The sequence below is a fragment of the Manis javanica genome, chromosome 4 (genome assembly GCF_040802235.1).
Source record: "Manis javanica isolate MJ-LG chromosome 4, MJ_LKY, whole genome shotgun sequence".
Lineage (NCBI taxonomy): Eukaryota > Metazoa > Chordata > Mammalia > Pholidota > Manidae > Manis > Manis javanica.
Genome location: NC_133159.1, coordinates 136,103,636 through 136,124,690, shown reverse-complemented (window position 1 = coordinate 136,124,690; position 21,055 = coordinate 136,103,636). Strand labels below are relative to the sequence as shown.

General features: G+C 37.2%; 2 protein-coding genes across 6 annotated transcripts in view; one reads left to right on the top strand and one right to left on the bottom strand.

The window, feature by feature from the left end:
* Positions 1–16,938, bottom strand: part of SSH2 (slingshot protein phosphatase 2) — a 306,049-nt gene extending 289,111 nt beyond the window's left edge. For 3 of the 4 annotated variants that reach the window (XM_073235066.1, XM_073235067.1, XM_037022734.2), the window contains exon 1: positions 16,696–16,938. In XM_073235066.1, the coding sequence (XP_073091167.1) occupies positions 16,696–16,758 (63 nt within the window). In that variant the 5' untranslated portion in view covers positions 16,759–16,938. The remainder of the gene's footprint in view (positions 1–16,695) is intronic. The other variant, XM_037022735.2, reaches the window with a different exon arrangement.
* Positions 10,030–21,055, top strand: part of EFCAB5 (EF-hand calcium binding domain 5) — a 130,491-nt gene continuing 119,465 nt past the window's right edge. Inside the window, exon 1 of one of the 2 annotated variants that reach the window (XM_037022736.2) lies at positions 10,030–16,726. In XM_037022736.2, the coding sequence (XP_036878631.2) occupies positions 16,454–16,726 (273 nt within the window). In that variant the 5' untranslated portion in view covers positions 10,030–16,453. The remainder of the gene's footprint in view (positions 16,727–21,055) is intronic. The other variant, XM_073235065.1, reaches the window with a different exon arrangement.

Below are 21,055 nucleotides of genomic sequence, written 5' to 3'. Positions count from 1 at the left end.
GCTGTGCAACACAAAGAACACAAGTAGTGATTTTACAGCATCTTACTACACTGATGGACAGTGACTATAATGGGGTTTGTGGGGGGGACTTAGTGAAGGGGGGAGCCTAGTAAACATAATGTTCCTCATGTAATTGTAGATTAATGATATCAATATTTAAAAAATTTGAAGAGATAAAAATATTTTTGCATTAAAAACTCAAAATATTCTCCTTTGTAAATGATATACTCCACAATTTAAACAACAGAAAAGAAAGAAACATTATTTTGGAATCATGTTAATTTTGGCTTATAAATTTGGAGGCAACTATGTAGTTTTGCCTTCAAATACAAATGATAATCCTCATCCTAATCCCTAAAACAGTGACATTACTCCCTTGGCCAAACTCTTCTATTATAAATTTTGGCTGGTGTGGCAGGGAAAAAAATCATCATTGGTCCATGCTACACATCAGGAGCCAAGCTGACCCTGGACCTCAATATATTCATCCTCAAAACATCTCCTGCTCTACTACAGTAATGATAACAGCTACAAGTTATTGAAGGTGCAAAAGGGCCAGGTTCTATGCTAAGCATCTCACAAATAACAACTCTGGAGGTGCATCAAATGTGCATTAGTTTATGCTAATTTGATTACAGCTGCTTGGAAGAGAATGAAAATGTAAGTTATATTGTAGTGCACATGATTTTAACTGTCATTACATTCAACAAGTGCATGTAACAAAGTGCACACGAGAAGGGAGAAACTTCTCCAGACAGTTTTAAGTTACAGAGTTGTATGCCCAAAACCATATTGTTCCTTATGAGTGACTTGAGATTTTTTTTCAAGGATAATTTCAACTATAATTCAAGTTTTGCCTTATATGCTAGCTGTAGAACCTTGCTAAGGTGGGACTTCATTGTATCTCATTTAATCCTCATAAAAAGCCTGTGAGGTACACCCATTAGCAGCTATTCTCATTTCCACACAATCCTCTCTCCCACCAACCTGCAACCATTAATCTACTTTCTATCTCTAGAGATTTGCTTATTCTGGACATTTCACAGAAATGGAAAAATATAGTACGTGGTCTTGTGTGACTGGCTTCTTTCCCTTAGCATGTTTTCAAGGTTCATCCATGTTGTCACATATACCCATACTTCTCCCCTTTTAGGACTGAATAATATTCTGTTATAACAATATACCAAATTTTATTTACCCATTCACCAGTTGGTGGACATTGGATTGCTTCCACTTTTTGACTCTAATGAATAATACTTTCATGAAATTTATAAACAAGTTTTTGTGTGGACATATGTTTTCGATTTTCTTGGGTATAAACCTGGAAGTGAAATAGCTGTAAAATAATTACTTAAATTATTAATTACTCAAATATTTAAAATACTTAAATTATTTTATACAAAACTGCAAGATTACTCTGGCATAATTTCAATCGTATCAGAAAACTTCAATAGGTTTTCAATACCTGAGTTGAACACCTTGACTTAGCTCATTTTACTGTTTTATCTCCTCACAATGAATTAATCCTGAAGAAATAAAATAGTTTAGGAAAAACTGTGTGATTTGGGGTCAGAGTAATAGGAGAAGTAGGGAGGTAAGAGATGTGCTGCATAGTACCATTCTCACTTTGAACTGAACATGACTTTCTAAAAAAGCAAGGATGGGAACTGGAACAAAAATCAGAGTTTTCTCTGATTTTTCTCTGTCTGACAATTTCCTCTCTTAAAACCAGTCCTCATCAGTGACTGCAATGGGGTATGGAAGCAACTCAGTAATATGGGTGAATGTAGTACCCACATTGTTTTTCGTATGAAACCTTCCTAAGAGTGTATATCAATGACACATTAATTTTAAAAAAAGTCTGTGAGGTAGATACAGCTATTAACCCCATTTACGAAGATTTAACACATTGAGAAATTATGCAACTTACTTGGCAGAGATAGGATTCCAATCTAGGACTTCCTGATTCTAAAGCCTCTGCACTTAACTACTATGCTATGCTACAAAATTATATGCCCATATTCCAGATGAAGAATGAGAGGCTCAGAAAGACTAAGAAAACTTGCCAAATATTCCCCCACTAGCCAATCTTTATACCAGTACTTAAACTCAAGCTTTCTAGTTTCAAGTTCAACACTCCTTCCACGTTATAAAAAGATGTCTCTTTTCCACTAGTTTAACCCTGGAAACCTAATAAAATAACTAAAAGATAGAAGCCAGGAATAAAAAGTAGAATACTAAAATGGGGTGGGGAGGCATTCTGTTTAAAGTGTCCACAAACTTGTGGCCCACAAGATAAATCTGGGACACACATACTTCTGTTTAACCTTCAATATACATTTCTTTAAATTACATTAGCTGTCATGATAGACAAAATTTGACAACAGTCATTTCAAACATTCTTCTCCCTTGTTGCCACTTAACGATTAAGATGCAAAGTCACATACTAGCTTTCCCAGGCTCTCTTTCACCTAGTGGTTATCATGTAACCTAAATCTAGTTCTGGCTAGAAACCTAAAGAGAAGTCAGCTAGGAATGGGGGGTCGGTTTCCAGGAAAATTTTTGCTTTTCTAATTTAAGATTAACTCACTGCTGGCTGTGCACCTTTTACTCTTTCTTGCATCAGACATGGATGTACTGCCTGGACCTACAACAGACAACTTTTATGGGAAAACAAGCATAAAAATGGGTATCTAATACACTACTGATGGCAGAACAGAAAGCTATAAAGAACTTGAATCTTTACGGCATTGTTCAGCCTCTGAGTTAGTCCTGGACTAATATTAAAAAGATGGTTGTGCCAATTTGGATTTCCTACTAGATAAACCAAAAGTATTCTTCTAGCTTAACCTGGTCTTTTCTTACTTACAACCAAAAATATTCCCAGCCAGTTCAGTTCCTAACATTTAAAAATCAGGAGATTTCACATAACAATCTACATTACTAGTACTTCTTGAATACTATTTTCAAGAAAAGACTTTCTATAAGACTTTTCTGGCAACACTGAGTCTACACTTCACCTGGTCACAACTGGCAGCCTGATGATAGAGCTCATCATCTCCAAGCTACGATAGGTCCTATATGGTCAGCTTTACTAATTTTGGTCATCTGCCTAATCCCACTGCCACATTTAAATGTGCGGCCTTCTGTATTACACCTCAATGTATGTCGAGCCCAGAACCCAGCTGGCCACTTGAATGCCTAGCATCCTAGAAAATCTCTAATCAATTACTAATGAAGATATAGTACAGGGTTTTTACTATAGCAATTCTCCTGAAACTGCCCAAGAGATGAATTATCATGAACTTTATCCCTGGAGCCAAACTCTGGAAACTATTTATCAGTAAAATGAGGAGTCAGAGTAGTCAATACTCCAGTTCTGAAATTCTGTGAAACCCACAGAACCTGTATTTATGAGTGAACCCCAAGATTTCAATAGTGATCAAAGGACCAAAAACCTTTTGGATTTCTAACACATAAGTAGCAAGGAAATATAAAAATCACTGCATCTAAAAGACCCCAAACAAGAAATTGGGGTTATGATTCAGTAGTCATAGCAACAAGATAAGCTTGCAATACCACTGTGCATTACTGGTAAAAGGTTTAGGGTTCTGATATTCAAAGCTATTAAGCCAAAATTTCACAAAAATCTCATATGTCACAAGTGAGGGATGTTGTTGAGGGACATTTCAAGAAGGCTGTCATTTGTCATTCAGGGTAGCTAAATAATGTGGACTTTCACTAAATGCAGTTTCAAGGAATGACACACATCTCCATGGCCAAAAAATGTTTCTTGTCATTTCTTTGGATAAATAATATAAATGAAAGCTGAATTAATTTAAATACCACTCATTTATGGCCTCTGAGCATTAAATTCAGACTTATATGCTCAGTGCAAAAGTTCACTACATCTTTATCTAAAAAGAATTTTAATAGCTTTAATGGTAGCTGTAGGAAACCACAAACTAGTTTTCAGTATCTTCAAATGCATTTCATTACATATTACTTCATTATTATCAAAAAGATGGTTGTGCCAATTTAAACCTGGTATGCAGTATGCACAACTTCACATAAAATAACACATCTGAGAGTGATACATATTTGACACAATTCAATAAAGACCCAAATATATCACCTATAATAAAATGGAAACCAAGCTATCATAATCTTTTAAAATTAAATACTGTATGTAAAACTGTGTAAAAAGCAAAGATTAAATCTACTTAACAGTGATTACTAGCAGTTACTGAACAATCACTATTGTATAGTGTTAGACACTGTGCTGTGTATTCATTTAATTATTTCATGAAAGCCAACAATAATCCTGTAAGAAAAGGAAACTGAAGAAAGAGGATTTGCCCAAAGTCTACAACTAGTTAAGTGCGAGATATGGCTCCAGAACCTAACGCAAATTTAACTACTATGCTGTAATGCAGCCTGCTTCCTTGAGAGCAAGTACTAAAGAGATGAAATTTCTATTAAATTAGCCAGAGAGGGAAACTGCCCTTTTCATCTGGATTTGGCAAGGAAGAAAAGTATACTGAGGGCCAGTGCACAAAATCGTTTTTCTTCAAAGGAATATAATCAAGAAAGAGCAGCATAAAAATGTTTATTTCACTATTTCAATATTGTTGTCATATTGCCTGCTCTTCTTTAAGAAATTCTGCTCTCAACTTCCAAAACAGTATTTCAGAAAGTCAGTAATAAATCACGTGAGGTAAGCAAAAAGCAAAATGAGGAAAGAGAACTTCCTAATTTTAGGGAGAGATTAAGAAATAACTATCTTACAAGGCATTTTCTCAACTATTGACCCACATATTTTCAAATAACATTTTTGTACATTCAAATATTTCCCAAAGGCAACTGTCCTTTTAAATAATTTTTTTATTTGTCTTTGAATTTAGGACTACATATGATCTAATTCTATAATGTTTCACTTTCAAGTCTACACATAACCATAGCAGAGAAGTTATTTCTAATTAGAGAATCATTATTATGGTTACTTCAGAAATATGAGACACAAATAAAATACAGAATAGAAAAGCATAAAATCAAATGGGAGATTTCAATATATTAGCAGAATGGAGAAAGAATAAAACACAGAACCTCAATCGTCCAATTTTCTAAATCACATGTTCAAGAAAGACAACTTGTATTAAAAAGAGGAGAGTGTACTAGCAGCTTAAATGATATAAAGATTTGTGGACAGTAAACATTTGCAAATGAAAGCAATCCAATAAAAAAAAAAAAGAAAGTTACAAGCCCAGGACCTGTTAAAACACACTCTTCCTCTAAGTGTCTTGAATGACCTGAAAGGGTAGCTGGAAACAAACCAAAGACTAATTTGGTGAGCAACATCTTTATTTCTAAATTTCAGCAGACTGGTATTCTGAATAAGCTCATGCAATGTAGAGGTCCAAATCATCCTTGAGACTTTCAAGGTTTTCATTTTGTGCCATAGCTACAGTCTTTTTTAAGAAGACTTCAAGAACAAAGACTTCCTATGGTTTTGTTTAGTAAAATTATCTTAATTTTTTTAATCTTGTGGATTAAAACCCTACAAAATGGTGCTTAAGTGGAAATCTAAGATTATTTTCTTTCTCCTAAAAGCCCTATATTTAATTTTCCAGATTCTACATTGTACAAGAATGTTTTGTAGTCAAATGGAGAAGGTTCTGGATTTTTCAGCTATACCTTGCCTAACCCAGACATCCTTTACAGTCAATACAGTTTCTTTGAAGTTTAATAGAAAACCACAGAATCAGGATAAAAATGCTCAGAGTTGATAAAGTTGCAGCTTGTATAAGACAGATCAAGAAAACAAGTCAAAATATTATACTCACAAAAACCTTAGTGTAATTTTTTTCAATATTCTCTTTAGGAAAAAACAGGTTGTCTCTATTTTCTGACAGTGTTCAATAATAAAAACTGTAATCAGAAAGCAACCGAACTCTGAACCAAAGACCTCTTGTTATATCATAAGTAAGTTCATTCAATTGCTTTGGAAATGTATCTTCTAAAAGCTGCATTCAATTTCAACTGCCAACTGCTTGGTATAGCTGGATTAGACAGATCATTCTTCTCACCTATTGTTTCCTTGTACAAAGATATATTTAAACCCATGAATACATTCAGTGTCCTCAAATTCTCCATATTTAAAAAATATGTCAGTTTCTATTCTATTTTGCCACGAGTTATAGCTTTGATCATTAAAAGTACCAACACATTCAGTGTATGATTTGATTATACAAACTAAGGTGGCCATTTTGCAAATAGCAAAATATCCAATAGATTAATATGCTGCTAAACATGGCCTACTAAACTGATAAGATCTCAAGGGAAGGAGATTTTTAGAGATTGTGGTTGCATTAATCATTCTGTATGGTACTCCAGGGTTATTATAAAACCATACACAACATACTTTGCCATGGAAATTGGCAACCAGAACTAAGATTTTCTAATTTAAAAAATAAAGCTATTAATGAGTAAAAAATTGAAAAAGAAGGAAAAAAGATACAGAGAAATTAACCCCTGAAAAAGGCTATTCATCTGACTTATATTGTCATAAAGCAAATTATCTTCTCCATCAAATTGTTACAATGGAAAATTGCTTAACAACCAAATAGAAAACTTAAGCACCATCATCATAAAAATGACTAATACTTTGTAAGTGCATGCTTATTTGGCACCAGGCATGGTGCTAAGGCATTCTTTCATTTAATGCTTATTTCTGTGAAAGAACTACTATTATTACCCCTGTTTTACAGATGGGCAAACCGAAGCATAGAAGAGTTTACGTGACTTATCTATATCTAGTAAATTATAAATCCAGAATTCAGATTTGAGCAGTTTCCATACCTTACGGTCTAATCACTATGTTAGATTGCTTCATGTTGCCCAAGGTATTTTTAAAGGCCTAAGAAGAGAGAAATGAAAATACCTTTAAGGCTTCCCCACCTCCATATGGTCTATATTAGAATCATTGGTAGATCTATTTTTATTCTAAACCACACTTACTTTCTCAAATTTCAAAGAATCAACAAGCTTCCTTAATCAATCAAGATAATATGTTATGAGATAGTAACATGTGGTTTAATTCTTGCCTGAGGCATGCTACTGTAATTGTGAAGAAGGGGCTCTTCCAAATTGTTACTATTTCTATAAAAGTGTTTGAAGCAACTATTGCTCCAATGAGCAACTGCATGAAGATGTCTTCCCTTAAACTTCAATAAGTATAATTTCATACGTTTTGCTGTCTGTCTTTAGCAGTAAAAAAGGGGTTGTTGTTTTTTGTTTTTTAAGTTGGGGGAAGGTACGCAGGTAGACTAGGAGCAACTAATACAAACACACTTTCCAAAGACAAGCTTCAGTATCTGACTACCATACCTTATACAATAGTATCTTAAAATAATCATCCTATACAAAAAATTGGCTTCTAATTGTGAATGGAACCAAAAGGGATTAATATTTAGAATAAATAACATATTAGCTGCAAAGATCTTTTGCTCCTCCATCTTTTCCAATTAGTTCTACATTGCCAATCCATTATCTCCTTCAGAAGAGATATATACACACTTCCCATCCACACACTTGGTTTATGCCTCTCGTACTGCATTCACCATACAAGCTTTTTTTATCCTTAGTTTATAGCTGCCATCTCCCTCTAGACCTATACATTCTAAGGCAAGGATAATGCTTTATTTCATCCCACAGTGCTTCAGAAAGTTCTCAACAAACTTCTGCTGAACTGAGTTTATCAAGTAGCAAGGCACAAGCTGCAAAATGACTAAATTGCAGTGATTATAACTAAAGTAGGGTAAACATGAAGCAAAATGGTTTTAAAAAATGGAAGAAATCAAACAGCACCTAGACCCAGAGACTGATTTTAATACCCAAAAAGTAATTTAGTCTAGTAGTTGGTCCCTGAGTGTGACAATTGAAGTTTAAATCCCAGCTCTGCCTTTCCTAGATGGGGTGGTCTAGACACCTCTGAAAATCAGTTTCTTCATCTGTAAAATGGGAACAATAATAGCATTCCTTCAAATACTTGTTGTGATGCCTGTTCAATGCTGAACCCAATGTTTACAGCACACCAAACACTTTAGACATGGTGGCTATTAGGACAGTTATACTTCAAGGTTTTCTTGCCCACAATCACAAATGTTAACAAATTCACATTAAAGAAAAGCCAAGAGAACATATATACAATATTAAAGGTAAAAGTAAGGGCCCAGAAACTACAATTCAGAACAAATTATCTTCATTTCTCCAGCTCCATTTCCTGCACTTCACACAGCATCAGCACTATACTGTTTGTGGTTCCCAGCATATGTATACCATTTTTAGTCCTGTGCTTTAAGTTCACATTTACAAATGCTTCCCTCCCTCCTGCTACTCACCCCAACCTTCTATATGCTAGCCAACTCCCACTCATTAAGGCTCAACTCAGAAGTCTTTGCTGGCCTTTTTTCTTTTCCTCAAGGCTTGTATCACTTGTGATTACTACACAGTTCTCTAATTACTTACTTAATACCAGTCTTTCATTTATACCCTATGCTTCCTGAGGCCAGGAACTAACTGGCTGCTGGATTCCCAATTTTGTCATGAAGGCGTAAACAAAGAGGTATCTTCAGAATCAAGTAAAGTACAGGATATAGAAAGTATCAGATTACTTTAAAAAAAATTAAATCAAACAGCTCCATAAAATCTAGGCTGGAACACAGTACACTACTTCTCCCCATTTGTTTCTAAGCATATTCTCTCCCACTCAGTAAGTGAAATATTTCCTGTCTTTCAGGAAATCTAGGGAACCATGGTAAATTTCACTACATTTCAGAGCCAAGATCACCTTACCAGACTTTCTCTTGACAAACAGGAAAATGAGGGGCACTGTAAACAGCAGCTGTGCTGCTCAGCTGGATAAGAAAATACAGGGCAGTTTGGAAAAGTGTCTGAAGACTCAATGCTGAGAACCAAAGGAAAAGAAATGGATGGGATTACCTGCACAAAATAGCACCGATTAAATATTTGCTGATTAACACATTTCCTTAGGTCTCACCCATGTACACTCAACTTCTGGTATATTCCAAATTGGACAAAGGGTCTTATCAATAATCACACTAGTTTTCTAAAATTGGAAACAGTCTCCGTACTACAGTTAGATTGTTTGAATGAATGAACAAATGGATGAAAAATATGGACATGTGAATGCCTACGATGGATCAGGCACTGTGAGGCCAACATGACAGCAGCCATTGAATGGAAAAACAGTAAAGCCCTAAGCTGCTGGAACCAGGAGTGATATATAATGGCGCTACATAGAAAGGCAGTGGAGGCTCTGCATGGTGCCTTTTTCAGACTGGCCGTAATCTAGAATCTGCTCCCTCTCACTTAAAGCCAGAGAGAAATAATGAGAGACCTGAAGATCTATTTTGAGTACCAAAGGCCTGCTCTTCCTCTAGATTTCCCAGGCACTTTAAGTCAAATTCTAAAATCTAAGACCATTTATTTTCTGTCCATGGAGTTTAATAAACACTAAGTAATAGGCGCTAACCTAACTAAACTCCTGAGGAGTTAGCAATGGAACTTCAGTGGAACACGCTCTAGCTTATATCCCAATTTAGCCTTTCCCAGAAGTGGAATTACACATCATTAGAAAAAGGAGTGATTGTTTCATAAAATGAACTGGGACAAGGTGTTAATTATTTGGAATAAAATAAAATTAACATTTATCTCATACCATGTGATAAAATTTATTTCAGATGATTAAATATAAAAAACTATGAAACAAGAAAATAAAGGTGATGAAACTATATTGATGGAAAATTGAACTAGGTGGAAAAACAATGGAAAAACATACACAAAGACTTTGGACTGATGGTATTAAAATTTTTTACTGTCTGTCATCAAAATGAATAAAACAAAACTAAATAAAATGGCATATGAAATACCATGGCAAAATGTGCAACATAACAAAAAAACGGTTAATATTCTTAATATATAAGGAATATTTACAAATCAGTATGGTAAAAATAACTATCCATGGAGAAAGCTTGGATAATCACATGAATGACTTAGAAAACTGAATATAAAACATACGATAGTAAATATTTGAAAAAAATGTTTACCCTCTCATGAAAAATGTAAATTAAAACAACAATAAAATACTAGTGGTTAAGAGAAAGGGTTTTGGGGTCAGACCTGTATTCCTGAGCAATTCATTTTACTTCTCTAAATGAGCTTCAATTTCTTTGTAAAATGTAATAATAATACCTACATCACAGAAGTGATGAAAAATTAACATAATGCATGTAAGGTTCTTAAAACAGTGCCTAGTACACATTAAGCATTCAAGAAATAGTAGCTCTTATTATGATAAAGAAAATGGATGATGTTGATACTCAGGGCTGAAGAGGGAACAATGAAGCAGACATTTTATAAACTGTCAACAAATTTTGATTCAACCTTTCTGGAGGACAATTTAGCAGTATATATCAAAAGTCTTAAAGGTGATCATCTTCTTTGGGTTTTGAAATAAAACAATGCTTAAAAACAATGTAATAACTCCAAATGGAAAAGATAACTAATTATGATTATCTCTATCAGTTCATCCATTCATTAACCCATGCATCCAGTATTTTTGACCCTGGTGATACAAAATTTGCAAACAGATCCAATCTGTGGCTTAAAGGTTAATTGGAGAGATAAGCAGTCAAACAATGAAGTACAATAAAGAGATAAGAGTCATGATGGCTAAGTTTTGGGTGCTATGGTGTGCATAGGAGGAGCACCTACCATAGTGTGGAAGTGAAGTCAGGGAAGCTTCCCAGAAGAAATAACATTTAAGCTGGGACCTGAAGGATGAGTAGGAATTAGTCAGGTAAGGAGATGAAGGAAAAGTGTTCCAGGTAAAGGGAAAATTGCATGTGCAAAAGCCTAGAGATCAAAGGGAGCATGGCATGCTAGCTTGACTGAGCAGTGTGCAAGGCAGGGCCTTGGGAGGAGCCAGGCTGAAGACATAATCAAGGTTGGCTCACCAAAAGTCTTGCTAGCAAACTCTAGGGTGTAGACTTTATTCTAAGGGCAATACAAACAATTAGAAAGCAAATAGTTTTAATAAATATAAAAAAGAGCTAATATTCATAATATATCAACAGGGTACACAGACTGAAGTGGAAATATAGGAATGTAGTTAAGTTCACACAGTTCTTAAGTTTACTAAAAATTACTGAATTGTACACTGATTAAAACAGGTTTACTTCAGGGCTTGTAGCCTATACCTCAATAATGCTGTCTTTTAAAAAAGTTAATAGAAATGCCTAACATCTGAAAAATATCGAACCTATCTAATAATAAAATATATTAAACCAACTAAGTATTATTCTTTAACCTCAAAAATTACTAATGATTAAAAATGAAATGAGAATATCCAGTGTTAATAAGGCTAGGAGAAATGAGCATTCTCACACTTTGTTGGCTGGAATAAATGTTAATTTGAACAACCTTTCTAGAAAGTATAAATATATAACAGAAGTCTCAAAATTATTTATACTGTATGATCCAGTAACTGTATTTCTTGAAGTCTTAATAAATTCTCCAAATGCAGTCAAATATTTATGTCCAATGATGTTCACTGCAATGCAATTTATAATAGCAAAAAAAAAGTTGGAATAAACATAGATGTTCACCAATAATGGACGAGTTAGAATGAGTTATAACTACTCAATACAGACATCCAAACCATATGGTAATACATCTATAAAATATATCAAACTTTAAAAAATACCAAGTATACAAAGTTATATATACAGCAGCATGATAGCTATGTAAAATACATACATGGTTATGTGGCACATACCTTTATTCTATTTTCCATGTTTTTCTGTATTTTCCAAATTTCTTATAATGGCCATGCATTGTTTCTACAGTTCAAGAAAGTTTCTAAAGCTGTCTTCAAAAAATTTTTAAAAGCATCACTTTTAAGTATTTATACTTCATATAAATCAATTTCATATTGACTAAGGTTTTATTACCTCTGCCTAGGGAGAGAGGTATGTCATTTTATATATATATAATCCAATATCTTATTTATCCAGCATCACAGAAAATAGGATATATATTTAAAAACGTTTCCCAATTAACTAAAATGTGATCTTAAAACTTTTAAACTTCAGTTTAAACTCAAAACTTCAGTGAAACTTGGATGGACATCTATCTAAAAATGTATTTCACTCAATCCTGACTTCTTAAAACAAGACAAAACAAGATTAAGACTTCTTATGATTATTAAAGGTCATCATTTTGATCATGTATTAGCAGCTCTGAGGGACCACTGGGTCTTAGAGGAGCATTTGTCCTTATATTAAATAGTCTGTAACTGCAACATTTTTTCCTCTGCCAGATTCTCTCCTTGCTTACAGATTTTCTTCCTCCTCCTTTGCTGTAAAGCCATCAGCTACAAGGAGCTTGCCTTTAGCAGCATCTGCCAATTTCCATTCCTATTTTGCTGTTGGTAATTGCCTACGAGTAAAGAAACTAAATATCCAAGTTTATAAGAACTCTGTGTAAAATAAGAGATAATAACAATAGGCTTCAAATAAAGGAATCACCTAAAAATGATTTGCACAGACTTGGATGATTCTGTTCCAGGTAGTCAAGGTTGCAGTATAAATGAACTCCAAAGAGAGTATGAGTTCTTGACAGTATCTCAAGTCTTGGTTCCTTTACTAAACTGGCAGTCAAGTTCTCAGGGTCAAAAATTCGTATGCTATTTCTCTTATCACACTATGGGAAGAGATGTGGACTAGGAGCCAAGGAACCTAGTTCTAGCACAAGTTCTTACACCAACCAGTTTTGTAACCTTCAGCAAGTCTTTTAATCTTGGTACTTGTCCTGCATAACTTATGAGGCTGCTCTAGAATTAAATTAGATCATGAACACAAAAACACTCTGAAAAGTATAAAGTACTACACAAAAGTAAACCATTTTTAATGGTATTTCACTATGTTTCTGTGACCTTGGAACCATTAAGAAAATTCATACCAGAAAGAATAGAGGGAACCAGATAATTCTTAAATTGCTTATTAATTAGGAAACATCTATTATCTTGGAAGAATAATATATTCTAAGAGTTGGCATATCTGATTACTCCTCCCCTATATCCAATCAGCCCGCAGGTCCTTTGTGTCTTCTGCACAATAGCTCACTCTGTCCCTTTCTTGCCATTACCACTTCAGGCCTTTCTTCTCTCACACCTGGGCTGTAACAGCCTCTAACTGGCTCCACTCAAGGCTTCTCTCACCCTCTCAAATCCCGCTAGCCCACAGCTTCTAGATCAATTTTCCTAAAACACTACTGTGATCATATCTGTTCAAAAACTGAGGACTCTCCACTACTGTCTCTATTAAGTTCAAATTCCTAAGCTCAGCAGCCCTAGCTGCCTCCTCACCTTTATCTCTTACTACTATTCCAAACAAATCCTTCCTCAAACTGGTCTATTTAAGTCCTTCAGATATGCCTTGCACTTCTCTTGCCTCTGAATACTCTCTCCACCCGGAATATTCTCCACTTCCCAGCTTCTATCTTGGACTATACAGATTCAACCCACCCTTTAAGGCCTAGTTTGAGGGCCACTTACTATGTATACTCCTCTTTGATTACCACAAAGGAAAAGATGGCAGATTCTAAAGTTAGATATATTTGGGTTTGAATAACAGCTTCAATAGATAAGTGACATGGGGCACATTTCTTAAAAGCTCTTTGCCTCGGTTTCTTCTTCTGTAAGATGGGGATAATCACAATTTCCCTTGGACATATTGTGAGGAGTAAATGAGTAAATGATCATATAAAGCACTTAGCTCAATGCCTGGCATAGAGGAAGGAAGACCCAAAGATGTTAGATGTTGTTATTCCTATTGCCATTAGTGAATTATCTTCATCTGAATTCAACAGTGCCTATGGCCATTACAGACAATCTGTTCATGCACATACAATATCATTCCCCTCACTCTCCTTTTCTATCCTCTCACCTCATTTTTTTTCTTCCTCTTGTCCCCTCCTAAGATTACATGATCCTCATGGACAGGCTCAATGTCTTATACATCTTATTATCTGTAACAGTCATGCAAGCCTACTAGATGATTAATAGGGTTGTTTAAATCCCTAATGAAAGACTACTGAAGGGCTGACAATTTTAAAAATATCCTACCTCCTATAGTGAAAAAGTGTAATAAAATACTTAAAGTTATTAATTAAAAAATTTTAATTTCCAGCCTCACAAAATTAAATCTCCCCTTTCATGGTTTTCTAGATTATTTTTGCTTTCTCTTTCTTTTAAAACAAATAGCTCAACCTATTCATACAGGAAGAGGTGCAACAGCAAATATATACAGGTCAGACAGCAGCCAAATACTGGAACACAAGGACCACGAGACAACTCAGCTGAACATAGCTTTGGATGAAGTGAAACATTTAGACAAATTAAAGGGAAAAGCAACTGGCTCATCAGTCATGCTAACACTGCTGACTGTTACACACATACTTATATACTTATAAACACACACACACACAGTTCCAGGATTCCTTTGTACCCAGGGCCACGTGTAAACAACTGAAATATCCAGGCCAGGCTACTATAGCAAGTAGATGTAGAAATACCACAGTTCGCTCAACAACCGAGCTTACCACATAATCAATTTAATTACCTATGTCAAAAGTGACTACTGACATACTTCATGATTCTAAAATAACCAAATTTTGGCTAATTAAGTCATATCAAGTAGATATGGCCTTACTGTATACTAATGACCTCAAGAAAACTAGCATGATAACTTGACATACATATGTTATTACTTTACAACATAAACTGCTTTTGACAATGCCCAGGCAACATGATGTTACTATAATACTGATTTCTAGTTTATTTGTATGACTACTAACCTTCAGTTTCTTTCAGTCAAAACCAGGCTTGGTAACCATTAATCTCAAAGGCTTGATTAGTAGAGTGAATTAAGATCGTTCGATGGTACGTTAATGATGTCCAAAAGTAGCATAATGTACTAAATTTATGAAGAAATTATATTAAATTTCTATTCCTATAATACTTGTCTTCTGAGGACCCTAAAATGTTTTACCAGCTTTAAGTGTGCAATTTTTCTCAAATCACAGAATCTTAAGAGTTGGAAAAAGCTTTACAAGTACCCCATTACAGGAATTCTTTATACCACCTCCTAGGCAAAAAGTCCTCCACCCTTTGCTTGAATACTTTCAGTAATGAACATTCCTATTTTGCAAGACAGTCCACTCCACTGTTCCTTTCAATCACTGGAAATTTGCCTCCCTGTATTTCTATCCAAAGATCCTAGTTCTGATTTTTGGAACAACACAAGGTAAGTTAACCTCTGAAACATAATCACTTCTAGAATTAGGATATAGCTGTCAATCTGGCAATACGTAATGGGAAACAAAGCCAAGGAAAAAAGAAAGAAGAAACCACCACTATACACAACAAAATTTTGAAATTCAGGAAACTCCTGAACTCACAAGCCATGTTTTCAAGATATCAAAGCTCACACCTCAGCGAACATATAAATATTGAGTAACCTGATTTTTCACAGTGGAAGGTGGTACAGTGCCTATTGAATACCTTTTTGCAACTTGAAACTACTAAATCCACTGACACGGTTTTTAAAATTACAATTCTATAGGGAATTCAAGATGATTTTTCCAATTACTCATATTTTCATTCCGTCTATTTCCCTCTAAAACATCCAGATTTTTTTTTAAGATCCCATTTCTCCCCACTGGTGCAATATTTTATTTTTAAAAATAAGCATTTTCGAAAATAAAGCCTAAAAGAACGAGTGTAAAGGAATGGGGGTGGGGCGAAGAGCGAGGCCATAGAAGGGCCCAGCAGGAAAAGGCTGGCTACTGAGTATTTTCCTTCTGAAAGCATGCTTCACTGGCATGGGCATCTGAAGTAATGAGCCATAGACACACAACCCAAGAACAAGAACGATCATGAGCAATGAGCATAAGGCATAAATGTCTGTAAGATGTAAATGAATTGACACTGGTCAACCAACAGCGCCAGATGCTTCAGGACCTCGTCGAGGAAAGGTAAGAGGTACAGGCAGAGACCACGGCCACTCTTTGAGGGAGAGAAGAAACTAGCGTTCATCAGTCCAACGAAGCCCGAACGGTACAGGGCACAGGAAAAACAGTAAGTGACTAGGGGGAAGGCACACACCCCGAAGAGCCTAAAGAAGAGTGTGCAGTGTGAGAATACGGAACGGGTCCATGGGCGCGGATAAGGGGATGTGGGAGTATGTAGGGGCAGCGCAGGAGTCCCATGGTCCTCTCCCTGCAGCTGAGCAACAAGAGGGTAAACGAAGGGGGAGGGCGAAAAGCAAGAATGACTCATTCCCGAAAGGAAGTGCTTAAGCCATAGGAAGGCATGCCACAAGGGGGTCCGGGGGGAGGAGAGCTGGATGCCCAGAGTGATGGTGGCAAAAACCAACGTCCTGTAGTTCCTGCAGCTCGTCCTTTAGATGGGGGGTGTGGGGGATTCGCTGCAGCCGAGTGCCAAGGCCTGGGAAGCGGCGCGGCGCGTGCGCAGTGGCGCTCGGCGGGACCCGCTGAGGCAAAGCGGAGCCGCAGTGACAGAAGCGAGCTGAGCGGCCGCCGGGAGGGACTCACCGAGGCGCAGGGGCTGGAGGTGGTGCTGGGGGTAGGCGACCGCTGGACCGTGACCAAAGCCATCTAGGCGCTCCTGGGTTGTTCCGGGCAGGGCATTCTTGTCCTGAGTGTGGGGGTCGGGAGGGTGACGGAGCCGGGATGGGGAAAGGGGTGTGGGGTGCGGGTGACGGGAACGGGGCGGGGAGGAGGAGGCCGCGGGAACGGCCACAGGCTCTGCACCCACCACCGGACTCTCGCAGACTGACGCGCCGAACGGGTGGCGGGCGGGCGGGCGGGCGGTTCGGCAGCTGCGGGGCACAATGAGCGCTCCCAGTGCGCAGGCGCCACCTGTCAGCAACCGCCTCTCCTCTCGGCGCGCGCCGCCGCCTGGCTGTAACCCTTCAGTTGCCGGAAGGCCGGGTGTGTGCGCGTCCGGCCGCCGCCCCCTCCCCAGCATCCCGCTTCGCGCTGGGACCGAGCTATTTGCCGGCACCTGCGGGGTAGTGGAGTCGGGTGGAGGGACTGTTCCCGGGGTTGGAAGGGGGCCGCTGGAGTCCCCACTCCTGAGAGACAACCGTTTTGTGAAGTGGGGTGCACAGTTTAACGATCTTAGTGAAAAGAAACTGAGGTGAAAATCCTGAGGCAAACGCGTTTGCTGGTGGGAAAGGGCTCCGTGGGGTTTCAAACGCTTTCTGTAGGCATGAGTGGGACTTAACTGGGCTAGAGACCCTCCTGGCGCGACTAGGAGACAGGTTTATCTCCCTTTTGACCCGGATATGGGGGGCTTTCTCTGAGCTTCCCAACCTGAGAGTCCATGTTTTATGATGAGACTTTTTGAAAGAAAGAAAAATCTTTAATTTTATACCCTGGGAAGATGCACGATATCCTCATGCTTCTTCCTCTGTCACCCTGGTCCCTGTGTAAGGATTCATGCATATTCCCAAAGTGAAGAGGGGCTGAGTGAGCTTTGGAGGCCGAGCACGCTGGCCTCACAAAGCTGTAAGGGTCTGGCATACTGTTAACCTCTTACTTGCTTCCTGATGAGAAGAAATTCTCTTAAACCGAATTGGCTAGTTGAGGTTTCTGCTCCTTCGTCTCTAGACTTCATTACTTCACAGACACATGTGAAGTGTCGATTAGATATTTTAAAGGAATAATTTTCGATAAGATGAACTGTCAGCAGACCATAATGTAATGAAAAATCAAGATTAAAAGGGGGAAAATCGCACTATGCAGATACCATTGATCATTTACACTGAGAGAGTTGGCAAAGCTATTCCTTAATTTGAGTGAATGTGCTGGTAAATACCACCATACATATCAAAGCTGTAGATAACACATATTAAGGAGTTTGCCGTTATTAAAGCCCACCTCCTTCTGTTTGTTACTCAAACCCTTCTTGGAGTTCATTACTTCTTTTAAACTGACAGGGCTGTCGTGAGCTCTTTCTGGCTGTTGTATGGTTAAGTGACACTAGAGCCCTCTGTGCTGAGCCTTTGTTCTCTCCTTGGGGCCCTGCGGTTGAAATAATTAGCAGGGAGGTTCCATCAAGAATCAGACACTGAGGGTCCCTGTACTGTACAGTCCTACACAGAATTGTATCTCAGAGAAGCCAGCTGGTAGCTTTTGCCCCCTGGTGGTGGTCAATAGTGCCTGTGAGACAAAATTAAAGATGTATGCTTCACTGATTAAACAATCTGTGTTTTTCCAAGAGCTACGTAGTAAACAGGAAAAGAGAAGACAAAGTTCAGAAGGAAGAACTTTGGACCAACGCTTAGGAGACCAAACAGGAAGCTGTATGCATAGCTTAGAAATATACACAGTTGAAAGCTGCATGAGTTCAAATAAATGAAACATCTGGTTTATAAACCAAAGTTAATCATTCTAGAAAAAAATGTTCAAATCAATAGCCCTTTGTAACGTAATTATATGTCGATTTTCTTACTGACTCAATGACAGCAACACTGATTTTCTACTTTTGTGTAGCAACATAACCTTAAGAAATTCTGTTGAAAGATGAGAAACTTACTTCCATTAATCTGACAGTTAAAAAGAACACTACCATAGGAATCAGAAGACCTGGCTTCTAGTTCCAGCCCTGAAACACCTTAAGTAAATGATGTAAACTTGTTGACCTTTAGTTTCTTCATTTCTACAATGGAGCTCTAACAAGATCTTTGTGGTAAAGTTCAGTATGAAGTCCTGTATGTAATTAAGATAACTTTATTCTTCCCTAAATTTTGTTCCAAGTTCAGTCAGCTTTTGCTAAGTAAAAATAGCATCAAACAAAAAGAAAAGAACTGGAAAGACATAATTCATACCTTAACAGTAGGAGAAGTAGATCAGTGGTCAAGATGTGTCTTGTCTGTAGATAGGGATAGAGCATCTTGTTCAGCATATCTGAGGTGATAAAATCCTGGTCAAAACTGGGGTTATAAGGGACCCAAATTCACATTGTTTGTTTATATCAGGAAGTTAATTAATTTATGGGAAAATATCTCTTCCAGGTATATAACCTTTAAAGGAAACTAAAATTTGGAAATTAGTATGTTTGTTAATTTATTCACCATTAAGTAAAAAAATATAGAATGTGTACTAGATACTGTTTTAAAAGCAAAATTTTTTTAAATGTCTACCTTTCAGAAGCTTATAGTCTGTTAGCAGGAAAAAACACCTCAAATAATAATAGTATGGTTTAGTGGTACTATCGTTTAGTCACCACATGGTTTAGTCACCATATGGTTTAGTCACCTTTGCTAGGCTAAAGGGAGATACATATATAGGAGAAATCTAGGTATGTACAAAAGTGCTTTAGAAACAGAGGAGAAGGTCTGGGCAAAAGAATGCTTTATGCTACTGACTTCCAGGCATTGGCTACAGATGCCAATATAGCTACCTTGTGAACTGAGTTGCATTACATGTGAACCTTCAAAATCTATGCTCTCTGCCCCATTTATACCTACTCTTGCTGGGCTCACCCCTGGTTTCTATTTGGTCTTCTGATGATCTGAGGGAAGAGATACCTGCCTGTAATAGAAATGATGCTAAAACCCTCTTACCATGACAGTTGAATTTGAGAAGAGAGGCCAAGAGCAGGACTCCAAGAGAGTCAAAATGACAAAAGTCCTCCTAGTTCTATTTATAGCACTTTTATTCTCAAAAATAAAGAATGGAGGTCTAGTTGTGCCATTGGAGTTCATTTAACCCTTAACTTTTCTCATCACTTTTTTTATTAAGGCATTACTGATATGCACTCTTATGAAGGTTTCACATGAAGAAACAATGTGGTTACTACATTTACCCATATTATAAAGTCCCCACCCATACCCCATTCCAGTCACTGTCCATCAGTTTAGTAAAATGCCAGATTCACTGTTTGCCTTCTCTGTGCTACACTGTTTTCCCCATAACCCCCCACACCATGTGTACTAAACATAATACCCTTCAATCCCCATCTCCCTCCCTCCCGACTCGCCCTCCCACACCCCTCCTCTTTGGTAACCACTAATCCCTTCTTGGACTTTGTGAGTCTGCTGCTGTTTTGTTCCTTCAATTTTGCTTCGTTGTTATACCCCACAAATGAGGGAAATCATTTGGTACTTGTCTTTCTCCGCCTGGGTTATTTCACTGAGCATAATATCCTCCAGCTCCATCCCTGTTTTTGCAAATGGTAGGATTTGTTTCTTTCTTATGGCTGAATAGTATTCCATTGTGTATATGTACCACATCTTCTTTATCCATTCATCTACTGATGGACTCTCATCACTTCTTCAGGGGTGAAATTATAAGAGAATTTTTGAAATTCCTGAGATCAGCTTGTTGTTAAGCTTTGAGAACTTGATGAAAACTATTAATCATTTCTCCAGAAAGATACTGAATAAGACAGTCTAACAATGATCACCTGGGTGGTCATTATTGATGAAAACTTGTTCATACAAGTAGGTGATAAATTTAAAATAATTTTCACAATTCAAAATTTACAAGTATAAATTATATTTGATTCTAATAGCACTTACATTTTTCCCACTGACAAACATAATGTGGCAATACCTTATGATAATATGACTGGATTTAGAATCCACTCAAACTTTTTCATACCAGATATATATTACAAAATAATGATGAAGTTCTAATTTATAGAGTATGACTATGTTATCAAAGCAATAATAGCAATACAATAATTCTGCAGCTCACTTGGATGTAACCAAAAGGGCACATCAGACATAAACAAAGGGAAGAATTCAGTATATATCAAGAGAGATTGGGAGCTGAGTCCACAGGAGTACCTGGCAGGTCTCCACACTTTCCCTGGCCATACTGTAGGCTGTGTGTCCTGCTTCTTGGGTATCTGGGACATGCATTCCTCCAGAAGCTCCACAGC